General features: G+C 56.5%; 1 protein-coding gene across 2 annotated transcripts; it reads right to left on the reverse strand.

Moving 5' to 3' along the window:
• Positions 1 to 425: 425 nt before the first annotated feature.
• Positions 426 to 11054, reverse strand: SERPINA5 (serpin peptidase inhibitor, clade A (alpha-1 antiproteinase, antitrypsin), member 5). Of its 2 annotated transcripts, none has more exons than XM_012655200.1 (5): positions 10970 to 11054; positions 4511 to 5143; positions 2476 to 2746; positions 2012 to 2159; positions 426 to 1464 (listed from the first exon to the last, which is right to left on the reverse strand). In XM_012655200.1, exons 2-5 carry the CDS (start codon positions 5124 to 5126, stop codon positions 1276 to 1278), a joined length of 1224 nt encoding a protein of 407 aa, XP_012510654.1. In that variant the 5' UTR covers positions 5127 to 5143; positions 10970 to 11054; the 3' UTR covers positions 426 to 1275. The 2 variants fall into 2 exon arrangements, with proteins under 2 accessions (XP_012510654.1, XP_012510655.1); XM_012655201.1 differs by lacking the exon at positions 10970 to 11054 and adding an exon at positions 10729 to 10943.
• Positions 11055 to 11334: the final 280 nt, after the last annotated feature.

Consider the following 11334-nt stretch of genomic DNA (forward strand, 5'->3'; position numbering starts at 1 on the left):
GACAGGGAGACTCGCTGCGCTCGCTAAAGGGAGGGAGGGAACCTACTGGCCCTGGGGGAGCTGCTGGCTGAGATGCCCCTGGACCAGGTCTTCTGCTTCCTGCTCATCTCCTGTAGCAGAGCACAGGGCTGGGTGCGTGGCACTGGGGTCACAGTCCCTGGACCCCCACCCATCAAATCCTGGCTCCACCGCTTACGAGCTCTGTGATAGGAAAGCGGCCGAACCTCTCCAAGCCTTGCCTTCCCCGTCTGTCAAACGGGGCTAGGAGTGGTGCTCTGACTCACAGGAGTGTTGCGAGGGGTCAATGTGGCCATCCAGGAGACGGGCCCAGCGCCCGGCCTGGAACCTGGTGAGCTGTCACCATCACCATCCCCGGAGGTGCCTCCATGAAGAAAACGATACCCAGTGTTTGCAAAATGCTTTATTGTTATTGCTGACATAAAATTCGAAAAGCTAGTAATAGGTGTCTGCGAGTGATGCTCTACTATTTACAACAGGCCTCGATTCTTCCACCCCCAGCCAGGCCCATAAGACGATAACTTCATCCACAGGGTGATGCACTCCTGCATCGGGCCGTGTCTACCCTCATGCCCACCTGTTTTCATGAGAGTATAAATGGCACTTGAGTGTACTGAAATCAGCTATAATTTGCAGGGTGCACCCCAGCCTTTCTATATGATTTCAAGGGTCCTGGGATTGGATCCTTGCCCTGATCCTTCATTGTATACATGGGGAAACTGAGGTCCAGAGAGGGACAGTGTAACCCCAGTGTCACAGAGCTGGTTAGAACAGGGATAGTAGCCCCATTCCAGACTCCCCTTCCAGTGGTTTTCCAGACCATGATGAACGGACAGTCGTTGTTGCTGATGGGTGGGGGACCAGGCTTGGACATGTGCTTCCTGGTGGCCCTCATCTTCTGGAACGACCCTCCTACAGAGTTTTGTGGCCTTGGGATGTACATCAGAGATGTAGCCTCTGGGCCTCTTTCTGCTAGTATCATGCTGTGTGAGCTTGGGTGAGTTAACCAGCCTCTCTGGGCCTCAGTGCTAATCTCCACTGATGAAAGATGAGGACAAGACTGAGTGTTCTCCAAGGGTCTCCAAGGCACCCGTGTCTTGCAATTGTGTCAGAGGAAGCAATCAATCATCTTTTTGTTGTTACCGTGATGCCTTGTTTGACAACTAGGCCTGTGCAGATCACTAGCTACCAGCAGACAGATGGGCCTAGCACACCCCCAGCTCCCACCGTGGAGGCCTGTGGATATCAGAACTCACTTTAGGGCTGGGTCACTTTGCCAAGGAAGATCACGTTCTTGCCGTTTTCTATAATGAGTAACAGAAAAGGCCTGTTGAACACCACCCTTGGAGGGCTCAGTCGGGCTGACCTGAACATGAAGACCACCCCCGTGGCTGCAGCCGCTTTGGTTCCTGACTCATCCACCTCCACCACGGCATCGTGCACCATCTGCAGGGGGGACAGCAGGCATCACCAAGCCGCCAGGGGCTCGGAGAAGCCATTACAGCAAACAGAAAATCTTCTGCCTGTGGGCATCCCCGTCAAAGCCCCCATGCACCTGAGCAGGTGGGAAATGAACGATCGAGCAGCTACTCTGTACCGGGCACTGGGCTGGACGGTGACTACACGTGTGTCTGTCATTGAGTTCTCCTGACTTCTCAGAGTGAAGTGTGACCCTCCAATTTTATAGAGGAGAGAAAGGAGGCTCAGAGACTGAAGTATGTGTTGGATATCACACAGCCGGTAAGTGAAGGAGCCAGTGCCGGAGTCTGTCCTTTGCTCAATACAGGACTCCTTAACCCAGGCACGGTTGGCGGATAGGGCTTCCCACTGCATGAAGGGTAAGACCAAGGGGAAACGCTCACTTCTTGAGGGAAAAGAGGAAAGGGAGAGAGACAGAGACAGAGAGAGATGCAGAGACAGAGAATGGAACGGAAACGGAAAGGAATGGAATAGTGATCTCTGAAGGCAGACGCTCAGGACCTTCTGGACCCACCTCGGACACCTGGATGTTGGAGTAGTTGCTGATGCCGGACAGGTCAGCGTGGGAGGTGAAGACCTCACTGATCCCCAGCCTGGGGAGGACTTTCTCCAGCTGATAGGAGCCCTCGATGGAGAACTTGGGAAGGTACAGCTCAAGCTCCCTAGAGAGAGAAAGGATCTTTCTTGGACCGTTCTGGAGCATTAGCTCACTGAGCTCGTGCCTCCGCCATCTCCCTCCCCCAGGCTTCCTAACGCTCCTCTGGCCCCTTGTCTAGGGTGGAACTCCCCAGAAGTCACTGCCCACCCTGACACCACCCCAGGAAAACCCAGCTTCCAGCCCTGGCCCCGCCAGCTGGGCTTAGAGGCAGCTCCTTGGCTGGGTGAGTCCTTCCCATCACGGCTGTGTGGCCCGACGGGGGCATGTACCTCCCTGGGGGTGTGTGGGGTTAGGCTGGCCCTGGAGTGGCCTGAGGGTACCTCTTCGTGAACATCTTAAACCACTTCCTCAGCGTCTCCTCGCTCAGTCTGTTCTCCAGCTGCGCCATCTTTCCCTCGCTGGGGAGAACGAACAAGGCGGTGGCGTTGCCTTGGTAGGGGACCCCCACCACCCTGCAGGACAGGTTTCGGTCCAGGAGGTAGTAGTACTCATCCTCGCCGTTCATCATGGGCACACGCACCACTTTCTTCCGGGTGACATGGAAGTCCTGCTCCTTGGTGCTTTTGGGGTCGAAGCTTGTCTCCCACTTACCTAAAGATGAAAACAGGGGAGAAATGGCAGGGAGCTCTGTGTGAGAAGGAGAAGCTCTATTGCATGATATAAGAGTAAGATTCATTGAACTGATTATTATACAATATATTCAAAATAGTATTCACAACCAAGCTTACAAAAAAAATAGAAAAGACAAACAACAAAAAAAATGCATGGGCAAAAAAAAAAAAAAAAAAGAAAAAAAAAAAGACCCACAAACAAAAGGAAGGAAGAGAGAAAGAAAGACAACAAACAGAAACCATACAGAAACCACAACAACCAACAGCGAGGAACCAACCGAATAAAAACAAAACCAACCCGACAGATAGCGGGCGGGCACGGACGTCGGGCCCGCCCTTCCACACACACAAAAAAAACAAGCAGGCTGGCGTGTCTTCAGAGGCCCTGGACCCCTAACGTTCTTTGCTATTCTCTTTGCTATTACTCAAGCCCAAATATCCAAGTGACAAGGGCAAAAAACACAGCTGGCTGAGAATGCTGCCTGATATCTGGGTGAGTTATTCTGTTTTTCACTCTTACCCCAGTGTTGGATTTTGATCTAAGTTTCACAGAGCAGTTTGTAAGGATCATGGAAATGTGTGATTTTTCCCATTGGGAAGTCTTCAACTCTTCTGCAGCCTGGTGTAATGGGGACAGCCCTGGACGAGGGGATAAGAAATCTTAGAATCTGAGCTTGATACTCAATGCCATGGTCTGAATGTTTGTGTCCCCTCGAAATTCATATGTTGAAACTAACCCCCAAGGCGACGGTATCAGGAGGTGGGGCCTTTGGGGGGTGATTAGATCACGGGAGTGGAGCCCTCAGGAATGGGACCGGTGTCTTACAAAAGACCCCAGAGGGCTGCCTTGCTCCTTCCACCAAGCAAGGACGCGGCAAGAAGGCGCCGTCTGTGAACCGAGGAGAGGGCTCCCCCTGCACACCAAATCTGCAGGGCCTCAACCTTGGACCGCTCAGCCTCCAGAACTGTGAGAAACAAATTTCTGTTGTTTATAAGCCCTCGATTTGTTTTTTTCTTACAGCAGCCCTAATAGTCTAAGGCACTCGCTATCTGTGGCCATAGGAAGGGCATGTTGGCAATTTAACTCCCTCCGCTTTCCTCCCCTCCCTTCCCTTTTCTTCCACCCCTGCTTCCCTCCCCTTCCCGCCCTCAAGCAGGCCCCATGCAGGGGTAGGGGGGTGGGGGGGTGTTAGTGTCCTGAAGGAGAAGCAGGAGCAGGGACATAAAGGCCGGAGGCCAGCTCTTGCTGAGGACGGGAAGGAGAGTCTTCAGAGTGACAGACGCTGGTCTGGGGAAGTCTTGACCCCAGGGAAGGCAGAGGGGCCGGTATCTGGGGGTGAGGGGGGCTGGGAGATGCCCTCTAAGCCCTTCTGAGGTCCCTGTCCCCAAGTGGACGTGGCGTGGGTGTCTTAGGCGCAGTGGCCATGATGGGCTTGTGCTTCAGAGCCTGCGTGGAAGCTGTGGCTTCAGGTGTCCCTGGGGCCCAGAGAGAGGAACCAGCTCCTCCTCTGTGAGGAAACAGCGTCCTGCGCTCAACAGCTGCACCTTCCACGGCAGGAAGGCTCCCGTCCCCCGCGCTGCTTTGTGCTCCCGTCCCCCGCGCTGCTTGCCGGCTTTGTGCTCATAGCAGGCACAAGAGAGGACTAAACATCCTCCCACTCCTTTATGTGGCGCAATCAGGCATTCTTCGATAAAAGCGGCAGAAAAGAGAGAGGAAGTTCAGGTTCGAGCCCGAGGGCCTTACCTTTAAAGAAAATGTAATTCACCATAACCATGATCTCGTTGCTGTCGAGGTTCTTGATCAAGTCCACGATCTTGCCCTGGGTCTGCTTTGCCACATAATCGTTGATCTGCTTCTGGGCCCCGGCCGGGTCCTTGAAGTTGGCAGGGAAAACGTCCGCCAGGTACTGCGTTTTTAGGGCGCTGAGGAAGGCGTCCCCAATGTGCACCACGGGGTGCGTGAACAGGGCGCTGCCGAGGCTCAGCTGGAAGCCATCGCGGGGCTGGCCGAGCTCCTGCAGCAGCTGCCGGAAGCCTCGGTGCAGCTGCTCCTCCTCGTCTTCCTGCGGCTTGAGGCCCAGGCCCTCCAGGATCTGCGTCTTTGTGCTGGACCGAGCGCCCAGGGAGAGCATGGCCAGGCTGGTGGAGATGCTGAGCGGGGAGAAGAAGATGTTCTGGCCGGGGGCAGCCGAGGCCAAGGCCCTGTACAGGTTGAAGGTGAAGTCCCTGCCGCTGGGAGCTGCCTTGGCAGCTGCAGGGAGCTCTTGGACCCTCTTCCTCATTTCCCGGGAGTGCGGGCGGCGGAAGGTGGCAGCCTGAGGGCTGAGGAGCAGCAGGCACAAGGGGAGGAAGAGCTGCATGATGGCTGCCCCTCGTTCTGGAAGGAAAACAGGGTGCTCTCAGAGAGGCACGGGGCTGGTGCCGCTTCTCTGAGGGACGGGAGGGAGGGAGAAGACGGAGAGGTGAGGGGGGCTGACACTCCAGAGATGTCACCGCCCAACACCCAACATGCAGGTGCGGTCCACTGCTCTTCAAAGAGAAGCGATGGCACCCACGGGGCCGGAGGAGAGGGTATATGGGACGTGGACATCTCGCGGTAGGGAGAGGAAGGAGGAGGCAGGGGAAGGGCTGGCCTGAGGCAGGGGCCCGGCCTCCAGGTCAATAATCCTCCGCTCATCCACGTCAAGATATGTGATGGGGCAGATGGGTGGGGGACTGGCCTCCTGTTCTTCCTTGCCAGTATCTCTGAGGTTTCCAGGGTACAAGCAGCTGCTTCCATGCATGGCCTCTCACCTGCAATGTGGTGTCCAGCATGTGGCAAGGCCTCATGGTCCTATGAACGCAGACCAGCTACCCCTGGGGCCCTCAGCACTGCTGGATTCATCCCGCTATCCCACTCATGCAGCCAACACAGGGAGCATCCCCCTGCGGCAGGACCGACACCCGTCGGTCCCCTTCTCCCTCGCCTGGGGGCTGCTGCGGACCGCCCTTGTCCCTCACAGAGACCCCTTCCCCTTCTAAGGAAATCTACTCTGCTAATGTGAGCATCCCAGATTCCCTCCTCTTCTGTTATGGGCTGCACTGTGTCCCCCCCAAAATTCACATGCTGAACTCATAACCCCCAACACCTCAGGATGCGACTGCATTTGGAGATAGGGCCTGTAAAGAGGTGATAAAGCTAAAATGAGGTCACTAGAGTGAGTCCTAACCCAATATGACTATGTCCTTATAGGAAAAAAGAGGAGGCCCAGCACAGTAGCTCATGCCTGTAATCCCAGCGCTCTGGGAGGCTGAAGCAGGAGGATCACTTGAGCCCAGGGGTTCGAGATTGCAGTGAGCTATGATGACACCACTGCACTCTAGCCCAGGCAACAGAGTGAGACTATCTCAGAAAAAAAAAAATACAAAAGAGGAGCTCAGGATACAGACGTGAACAGAAGAGACCACGTGAGCACACAGCAAGACTTTAAGCCACACAGAGAGGCCTTGTGAGGGACCAACCCTGCTGGCACCTTGACCACAGACTTCCAGCCTTCAGGATGGTACGAAAAGCAATTTCTGTTGTTCAAGCCCCCCAGTGTCCGGACTTTGTTGTGGCAGCCTAAGCAGACCAAGGCCTCTCTTCTCTTCAACTTCTGGATGAGGACGCTCTCACCTTTTGTTTCCGGGGGGCTTCCTGGGCTGGCCTTCGCGGGGCGCTCCATCATTCCCGCCTTGGCCTTCAGTCCTCCCTTCCCTCTCCCTTCACTCCACCTGGGAACCTCCAACGCACCCACGCCACCCGGTCTGGCTGCGGGCAGGAGTCCTCCCTCCATCCTCGCTGGAGCTGGCTGCCTGGATGCAAGTCTCAGGCCCACTGGGTCCTCGCAGTGTGATTTAGGGCAAATCAGCGACACCCTGAGCTGCCGTTCCCACCTGTAGGGTGGAGGTAATAACAGCACCTCCACCATGGTGTGCTTGGGGGACACGCGCTATGGAAGTGTGAGCCGTGGGCGTGGCCACATCTGGCCAATGCCCCATCTGAGACCCCCATTTCCTGGGCTGTCCCGTGGGGTATACGCTTTCCGCACACACACAGTCTTGCGAGAGCTGGCAGCAGCCTAGCCAGTGCATTCCCAGGCTGCAGAGTGAATCCCCTCCCCTGGCTTCTCTCCCCAAGTGGGCACCATGTCATCAGGTCCCCCAGACCCAGGGTGAGCAGGGGCAGCCTGCGGCAACGTCGTAAGACCCAACAAACCAAACTCCAAGGAGCCCCAGACAGCTGCATGAGAAGTTGCCCTCGGAGTGGCCGTTGGGCGTGGGAGTCAGGCGGACCTGGGCGGTAGGTCAGTCTTTGTTTGAGTGAAGTCAAACAAAGCTTGGGCAGGTCACCCCTTGCCACCCCTGGCCTCCAAATTGCACCCTGAACTCTGAGAAGGTGGCTCGTTTTGCATGTTCTGCCTGCAGAACCTGCGGCTACACAGGTTCAAATCCCGCACCCTCAGCGGTCAGGCGCCTTGCCTGCGCCCCTGCTAGGTGCCCTGTGGTCTTGGCACAGCTGTTCCTTCAGCCTCGCGCCCCCACAGGGAGATAGGTTCCGTTACCAGATGGGCAATCTGAGGTTCAGGGAGGCTGAGTCGCTCGCTACTAGTAGCAAAGCTTGGATGTAGACCCAGTTCCGAGCCCCGAGCCCGTGCTCTGAACCGCCGCGGCATTTGGCGTCTGCAGGTCCCTGCCTCCCCCGTCCTGCCACATCCTCCTGATCCGGCGATCCCTGACTCAGCGGCCCCCAAGGACAGCCCCCGTCTGCAGATAATTAAGAAGCCTGGTATGGGCTCCCGAGCTGACACTCCCATCTGTTCCCAGCCTGGGAGTTGCCTTCTGGAAGTCTCTGAAGGACGTGGGTGGGTGGTTTAATCTCTGTCTCCTGGAAACTAGTCATTTTCCAGCACAATATGGTCCCTCCTGCCAAGTGTGGGAACCACTCCTGTATCAAGTTGCTGTTGAAGAAACACTTCAGCTCGACCCCCGCAGATTCACTGGAGCTGCAAGTTACCGGGAAGAAAGGCTTTTGGAGAGTAGCTGCTGTGGCAGGGAGGTTCCTGCTTGGAGGGGCCCCGGGGCAGCAGGTGAGGTTCTGGCCTCAGCCCTCCTATCTGTGCAGCCGGCTAGATGGCCTTGGGCAAGCCCCAGCCACCTTCTGGGCCTCGGTTTCTTCATCAGCAGCATGGGGTCTGCCACACGCTACGGCCAGCAGGTGTCCCCCACTCCCAACGTCAGAGATCTTGGGCAGAAGCTGCTCCTCCCAGGGCCAGCCGGGTCTCCCTGGGAGCAGGGTCTGTTTACCCAGGGCCACACGTTCACTCAGGCTTCCCTGGACTGCAGGTTTGGGACCCAGAAATCTCGCTCCATCCAGGCCTACTCTCTCTTTTTCTATTTTTTAATTAAAGCCACTATTTATTAAGGACCTATTAGACACTCTATAAAATATTACTACATTTACCAAAGTAAAATATTACTACATCCTCACCAGAAGTAAGCATTACTAACCCCATTTTACAGATGAAAAACTGAGGCTAAGTGAAACAGAATAGCTTCTTCCAGCCAGGGAGTGATGGAACCAGGATTACAACCCGGATTCCTCCAACTGGTGCACGCGCTGCCTGGTGGCTCCCTGTTGTGGCTCTGCGGAGTTGACACCTCTTTCCTCCTGGCCCCCACCTTCCCCAGCGTGCCCCCAGCCCTCTCCCGAGCTGTTCACCTGCCTTAGCGCATTGACACTGCTCCACAGCAACTGGGGTTGATGTCGTTATCTGAATTGTGCAAAAGAGGAAACAGAGGGTCCTCAGAGAGGAAGCCTCAGTTGCTTGTTTCAGGTGTCTCAGTTTCGAAGCCCCGGGCTTTGCCATCACATTCCTGGGCCTCTGGCGGAGCTTTGACAGAGCTTCGTGTCACCTCCAAGCCAGGGCAAGCTTGCTCTGGGGCCTGGGAGCCTCCCACTCCTCAGGTCAGCCCCCACCGAGTGCCAGAGCTGGCCGGGCTGCCCCTCTCCTGGGCCCTGACATTAGGGTTTTCGCAGAGGGAAGAGAGGAGCTTGATCAAGTTCATCTATCATCTCAGGCCAAGGTGGCCTGAGGTGGCAGGGGGCGGGCATGGAGCGGGCAGGCCCCCATCCACAGACCCCAAATCAGCTGGACAGTAACGTCCCACACGGGCCGGCTATGGCTCAGCCGTGGGAAGCATGCAGGTGAGGAGCGACGGTCCCATATCTGCCAATCGCAAGAAGGGACGTGAGCCTTGGAGCCCAGGCAGAGAGGGAAAGACAGAGTCACGGTTTCCTCCAGATCCTAAAGACCCGGGAGCTGAGCTTCCTGGGAGACGTCACCTTGACCTCCTTTGCCACCTGCGCCACATCAGCAAGGCTGGGCAGGCTCTACCTCAAGACGGGTCTTAACTCTGCTGCCTCTCCCCACTTTCCTGCCGCCCCCCTTCGTCTCTCACACGGACCACCTGGTAGCTTCCACCTTTGCCCCCACAAACCATTCTACACAGCGTATGAAGGAATCTCCTTCAATCATAAGGAGGGGTCACAGCGTCCCTGGCGTCTGGGGTAAAATCTAACTCTGATTTGTGTCCTAACCCAGAGGCCCCGTGTGACCTGGCTCTGGCCAGAGGCCCCTGGACCCACTCTGCCCTGGGTCACGTGAGGCCCCCAAGCTCACCCTTCCTTCCCCAGTTCCTGAAACACTGCAGGCCCCGTCCCAGCCATGGGGCTTTGCATATCCTGCCAGCCCTCCCAGAATCCTCTCCTGACCTTTCTTCCGCGTGGGTTTCAGGCCCCTGCTTACATGTCACTTCTGTGTGATGCCCTAGCACGCTGGGCCCCCTCCCCTTCCACTGCTGTTCTCTGGAAGCTCCATCAATTACATCTGCGCCATTGTCGTTGGCATTTTTTCTTCCGGCCTGTCTCCCACAGGGCACGTGCTCCTGCAGAGAGGCCCTCAGCCGTGCTGCTCTCAGCTGCCAGGCCTTGCAGGCGCGGGGTGCTCCATACGCCTTCGTGGAATCAATGTGTGAATGAGTGAATGAACAGACTCCTGTCTGCCCCTCTGCGATTCACAGGTGTCAGAGCACGAGCTGGACAGGGAGCAGGCAAGCAGAGCCAGGCTGGGCATCCGGAACCGAGCTCTCCCTGGCTCCGGGGCTCACTGGCCAGGCGACCTTGAATGACTCCCTCCCTGCCCTCAGCATCTGCTAGGTCGGGGTGTGACTGCCCTGCACAAAGCTGCGTGCACATAACGTCTACACCTTGAGTGTGGAGATCACTCTACACCTGTGGAACCGGCACCATAATCAACACCACAAGTGTGACCGTGACCTCCCGACATCTCCATGCTTCAGTGTCCTGATCTGTGAATGAGGACGTTGGCCCAGGGCAGCAGTTTCCCCTTTTATTGCTGCATTTCTTGCCAAGATCCTCACCCTCAGAAAAACTGAAAATTACGCTCACTGTATTTCTACATTTTGTTTATCTAGCTAACTGCCAAATGGCTCCTTTAGCTCACGAGCAGCCACTGTGACTGTCCCGGGTGGCAGCCTCCAGGCAGGGTGCCCTTGTCTCAGGGAAGCGGATTCTATTGGATAATTTTTTCTGATTGCTAAAGGCCAGAGACTCCGGACACACGCTGCCATTTACTGAACGCCCCCTGTCCAGCAGACATTCTGTCCCCACTGCCTGATTTCAGTTTCTCCACCTTGGCCCTGTTGACATTCTGAGCAGGACCGTGTTTTGTGGCAGGGCTGTCCTGTGCACCACAGGATGTTTAGCAGCATCACTGGCCTCTACCCACTAGAGGCCAATAGTCCCCTCCCCACCCCGGTGGTGATGACCAAACATCTCTGCAGACACGACCAGATGTGCCTGGGTGAGAGTCACCGCTGTGTTTAACCTTCGTGCAGAAGGTATAATTATTCCCACCTTACCTATACGGACGCTGAAGCTCGGCCAGATGTAGTGTCCAGCCTAAAGTCACATAGCTGGGGGATGCACCTCAGTCGCCTCGGAGGCCCCCTCGGTCCTCGACATTACAGGGACTCTTCCGTCACTCTGGGACTCCTCCAGAGCTTTGCAACCCTCCACACCCCGTAACTTTAGAACCCACCCTCGCCTCTCCTCGAATGCCCTCGAGCCCCTGGGACCTCCCGACGCAGCATCTGTACTTACTCCGTCCCGCGGCTGACTGTGCACGCAGTGGAGGTGGCAGTCCGTCGGGCTCGGGAAAGTGCAGAGGGCTGGCTGGACTGCAGCCAGCGTTTGTCACTGACCACAGCAGCCCTGTCTCCACCCCTCCCTGGCCCCTCCCCGGCCTGCCCTTTCCTGTCCTGGCTGCTTCCAGCCAAAGCTGCCTGAGCCAGAGGCTCGGACCAGGCCACCCACTCACTGCCCCCTAAGCCCCACACCGGCCACCACTTGCCTGGAATGGCATTGGCAGTCCTGGGGACAAGGCCAGAGAGGCCACCAGTTACTGGCATTGCATACATTTATTTTTTTACAGTTCTGGTGCTGGAAGAGCAGAGACAGGGAAAGGG

Source organism: Propithecus coquereli, unplaced genomic scaffold, assembly GCF_000956105.1.
Source record: "Propithecus coquereli isolate 6110/MARCELLA unplaced genomic scaffold, Pcoq_1.0 Scaffold468, whole genome shotgun sequence".
NCBI lineage: Eukaryota > Metazoa > Chordata > Mammalia > Primates > Indriidae > Propithecus > Propithecus coquereli.

Bases quoted from the DNA above. Each gene is read 5' to 3' on its own strand.
- SERPINA5 (XM_012655200.1), bottom strand. From the start codon at position 5,126: ATGCAGCTCTTCCTCCCCTTGTGCCTGCTGCTCCTCAGCCCTCAGGCT. The intron at 2,747-4,510 runs GTAAGGCCCTCG...TTTCATCTTTAG, and splicing joins GAATTACATTTTCTTTAAAG to GTAAGTGGGAGACAAGCTTC. The intron at 1,465-2,011 runs GTGGGTCCAGAA...TCCCCCCTGCAG, and splicing joins CCAACATCCAGGTGTCCGAG to ATGGTGCACGATGCCGTGGT.